The 5,261-nt window shown below is 47.9% G+C and overlaps 1 protein-coding gene across 1 annotated transcript; it reads right to left on the minus strand.

Annotated features, from left to right (window-relative positions):
* Positions 1 to 217: 217 nt before the first annotated feature.
* Positions 218 to 1,711, minus strand: LOC135825206 (short-chain collagen C4-like). The gene has a single exon (XM_065337942.1). It carries the CDS (start codon positions 1,648 to 1,650, stop codon positions 994 to 996), a length of 657 nt encoding a protein of 218 aa, XP_065194014.1. The 5' UTR covers positions 1,651 to 1,711; the 3' UTR covers positions 218 to 993.
* Between the last annotated feature and the right edge of the window lie 3,550 nt (positions 1,712 to 5,261).

A 5,261-nucleotide genomic window follows, 5' to 3' on the forward strand; every position in this document is an offset into this window, starting at 1 on the left:
AACCAGATTTAGAACCATCAGACGTGCACAATCTAGCACAAAACTGCCCACAATTTCCATGTTACAAATAGTTCCTTGGCTCACCATCTGAGTTCTTTCAAAAATATCACTACCTTCATCATTTTGCGAGAACTGTGGCAATACGCCCAGTGAGAAGGGAGATTTTGCCTGTGCTTCTGGTGAAGTAAAATAAAGCCAAACAAACAAACAAAATCTACAGTTTCAAAGGCTCCATTCCGTTCTCTCCAGCAATTGTTATCCGAAACATTCGTTCAGAGAAACACCGATAAATGGACACCAGGTGAACTCCAGGATGAACAGCGATAAGTGGAAAATATCAAAATAATCATACTGGATTGTCGAACTTGATTTCCATGGCAAGGACATCAGGTTTCCAGATAACAAATGGCTTAAAAAAGGAAACAGAACATTTCGTCTCCGGTTCCAAAGGAACCGAGTATGGGCGCTCACATCCAGAATATAATATAACGTGTTATAATTGTAGTTTACAGCGAGGAGACCACTTGATTTGAGAATGGTGTGTTTAGGATTTTCCGTGTTACATCTACATGAAGAAACCATAAACGCATCCATACAGGTGACTCCAAATCTGATTCTGCGAATAAAAAATACCGGAATTATAATCCTCTTCTAGTTAAATAGCATGTCGGTAGGATACTGATTTGCAATAAAAACGGTAAATTATCGTGTCCGTTTCCGAAAGGAACTCACAACGGTCGCTAACAGCCTGTGATCCCTAGCGGCAGATGCAGCAATGGAGTTTCTCTGCTCATGTGCCAGCGGTTGTGAGACATGCTAATACTCCTCCCTTTACCGGATGAGAAGGGAAACGATGGAGCGATAGTGGAGGTTTTTTATAAATGTGATAAAATGGAGCACAGTTGCTCAGCATGAATATACATGTAGAACAGAATGTGACACGTGATACCTAGTACTTAGGCAGTGCTACCATAGCCACCGCTGCATCGCAGATTAGTTCTTCGCGGGCTTGGGAAAAGCGCCCCAGCAGACCGCCTGGATGTGCGTCTGCCTCCTCTTCCAGATGGTCGGCAGCTTGATAGCCAGGAACGTGCTGGTGGCATAGACCTTTGCGTGGCTGAAGATGTCCTGGAAGTGAACCTTGCACACAGGAGAACCTTCGTAGGACTTCACAAATGGAATACGAATCTCCGTTCCCCATCGAACCAGCTTGACAGCGCCACGACCCAGGTTGAAGTTGGCATTGCCGCCCAGAGAGCGCTGTCGGCTGGGAGTTCCCACGAAGTAGCGACCATTGAAGTAAGAGTAGAGAAGACTCATGTAGAACGGGTTGAGTGCATGTAGAGATGGGTTGAAGAAGGCCAGGCTGATCGCAATACTGCGCAGTTCAGAGCTACCTGGTCTACCTGGCATGCCAGGTTCACCATCCTCTCCGTCCTCACCATCGGGTCCGGCGGGTCCCATTGACCCTTCGGGGCCTTGCGAACCGTCCTCGCCCTGCGGACCTGCAGGACCTTGTGGCCCCATATTACCTCTGGGTCCCTTAGGGCCCTGGGGCAGCTTGAGGCATACCTGATTAGAATACCCAGTGGCCCAGGCTAACTGAGCACTCACGGCCAAAAGCAGAGCAAGGAGCAAGAAACACTTCATGTTGTATTTTCAGATGTGATGAACAGAAACAATTCTGTCCTCAACTACTGGCTCTGATCCACGTTCTGGCAACCAGCTTGACCTTTATAGCAGCGGCTGTGGTGTAATCATCAACCCTGGATTAACACCGATGGTACAGGATTCTAGCGGCTGACCCAAGGAGCTGGGCTCTGGATGATTCATGGAGTGCTTCCTTCGCCATTACAGCCGATGCATGCATTTCATAATAATGGACTATGTTATAGTATAGATATTGTACCTGAGCACTGCCGTATGTCTGCGTGTGTTCTTCCACACTATACTAGCATGAGTACCACGAGTAGATTGAGCAGCATTTGTCGAGAGACGTACCTGGAATGGCTTGATTACCCGTCAGGAAAAAACGCACCAAATATAATATCGAAGAATGTGGTCTCCGCTGTCCGGGTTGTGATGGCGGTCGGCATAGTGCCGGCTGACTTACATGTACAATATAACCAACGACTGGTCCCCAATTTCCTATTGAGTATCGAGGCTTCTTGAATGGATTTGGGAAAGACTGGAGATAGCTGGTCTGAAATCGTGGCAGGAGATCAGAGCAATGTTACTGAGTCAACACCATTGGAGGTGTCATCCAGGCTTCCCGCATATCGACCCAACACAGTCTTATGTGCTCACACACACACACACACACCTACACACACACACACACACACACACACACACACATACACACACACACACACACACACACACACACACACACACACACACACCTACACACACACACACACACACACACACACACACACACACACACACACATGCACACACACACACACACACACACACACACACACACACACACACACACACACACACACACACACACACACACCTACACACACACACACACACACACACACTCACACACACACACACACACATGCACACACACACACACACACACACACACACACACACACACACACACACCTACACACACACACACACACACACACACACACACACACACACACACACACACACACACACACACACACACACACACACACACACACACACACACACACACACACACACACACACACACACACACACACACACACACACACACACACACACACACACACACACACACACACATACACACACACATACACACACACACACACACACACACATACACACACACATACACACACACACACACACACACACACACACACACACACACACACACACACACACACACACACACACACACACACACACACACACACACACACACACACACACACACACACACACACACACACACACACACACACACACACACACACACACACACACACACACACACACACACACACACACACACACACACACACACACACACACACACACACACACACACACACACACACACACACACACACACACACACACACACACACACACACACACACACACACACACACACACACACACATACACACACACATACACACACACACACACACACACACATACACACACACATACACACACACACACACACACACACACACACACACACACACACACACATGCACATGCCCGGTATTACGGTACGTACATGTAACTGCAGGCACTGCAGGCCAATTGTTAATTAGCTCTCAGTAATGATTGTGTGCCGCTACTGGTGCACACTTGAGTCTGGGAACCTTGGGTCTACCACTGGCACTGTATTGACATACCAGTACTGCCGTGGTGATACATGACATTGTATTTAGCTGGGTGATCGCAGCATGAAGTGTTCTGCACGTTTGCGATTATTGTGCGGGCGGTGAGCGCTACTACGAACAGTGCATGCAGTAAATGTACATGTCTGTACATTTAGGTTTGATATTTCCGGTTCAGGGCCTTTCTCAATTCGTATACAGTAACTAGTAATAGACAGTATGTTAGCAAAGGAATTGTAGTTCAAACCCGTACTTCGGATGAGTTTCGACATCTACAGAGCTCTACAACTGCAACAATAATTTAGGCATTTGCACACACTCAAAAAACCGTCCCAATGACTGTACACTCTCGGACACCCGCTATTGTGTGCAACCGGTGCTGGGTGACAGTGGGTCAGTGAGTGAGTGAGAGGGCCTCTTCAGACTCAACTTCGTCTAGCCATTTGTATCCACACTGCTCACACACACACCCTGGCCTTCCCTTCCTACCAGCTAGTATGGGTACACTAAAAAGGTGAAGCCTATTCAGACTACGGCCAAAATCACGTCTGAACTTGAATTTCCATGGTGATCCCGTCGTGTTTCAAAGTGATTATGCACAATCGCTGATCAAACACGCCTGAGTCGTAGAAACGTGGTCACAGTTGGCCGTAGTCTTAATCGCCCATTAGCCATTAGCCGTGGGCCCGTGGCCCGTGATCACGACACAGAATGATACAGACGTGGTGCTCAACATTCGATTGCGTCATGATTGTAACAGAAAGGGCGATTACGTCATGCATGCATCTGAGTAGGACACTGCCTGGAGAGCACAACTAATCTACCATCATGTATATTGCACATGTAAGTGATCAGAAATGTCCGGCAAAGGCGTCCAGTTCTTCTGCAAACACGCCGCCACAAATGCCGTTTTTGTCCAGTGGAATGTTTCTAACGGACAGCCATGTATGGAAATGCAATACGCAACAGCACGAGACTATGACCCACTTTGGTGATGGTTCTTGCTGCGTAGACTACAGGTCTTATGCGGTATTGCACTCATCACTCTGGCAAATGTATTATGTGCTCTCCGGAGGCTGGTAGGGGCATTACGTCTAAGCTGCGGCGTAGCAAAATCTTCACCGAGTAATGCCCGGTTGTAAGTGGCGGGATGAGCGGAACGCTGCGAGTGCAGATCGGTTAGGCGTTAATGCCTCTGCTAGCCAGAAACTCTGTAACATTCAGCCAGTGACTCTTATTAGTCTCTTCTAACTGTACAGGTGATGTGCTGTGATACTGATAGACAGCAAGCACACGTCCTCCTCTAAACCGTACACTCTGCCACAGGCTAAACCGTACGACCTGCCACAGGTTAAACCGTACACCCTGCCACAGGCTTGCCCATATCTTGAGTATTGTACAAAGTACATGCTTATGCACATTGTACATGTGTAGTATACATTGTACAGAGCTCAGACCTGTACAGCAAGTGTGCAAAGACCTGTACCATGTGTACTGTCAAGTATGGCAAAAGTATTCAATCGCTTTTCTGATGAGACACTCTTGAAGTTGCCAATGTGATACTGTGTAGAGGCCAGCCAGCCAACCTGGTGCCATCGGGCAACACAGAGCTTCGGACCGCCAGCCGGGTATCATTGGGCAATTCCAGAGCTTCCAGCCGCCAGCCCCATACTACACGTAGCATCTGGACGTGCTCCAGAGAGTCCTAGGTGCAGGCCGTAGGTAGAACTGTCTGTCGACTATAAAAGCAGAATACACGGCCAAGAGAAAGTCATCGAAAAGCTCAAGCAACATTCAGAGCAAATTAAAGCAAATTTGAAACTCGTTCAACTGACAAGATGGGTGTCATTCTCGTTAGCTTCTGCCTCCTTTTGGCACTCGGCCTAG

This window comes from Sycon ciliatum, chromosome 9, assembly GCF_964019385.1.
Source record: "Sycon ciliatum chromosome 9, ocSycCili1.1, whole genome shotgun sequence".
NCBI lineage: Eukaryota > Metazoa > Porifera > Calcarea > Leucosolenida > Sycettidae > Sycon > Sycon ciliatum.

Bases quoted from the DNA above. Each gene is read 5' to 3' on its own strand.
- LOC135825206 (XM_065337942.1), bottom strand. From the start codon at position 1,650: ATGAAGTGTTTCTTGCTCCTTGCTCTGCTTTTGGCCGTGAGTGCTCAG.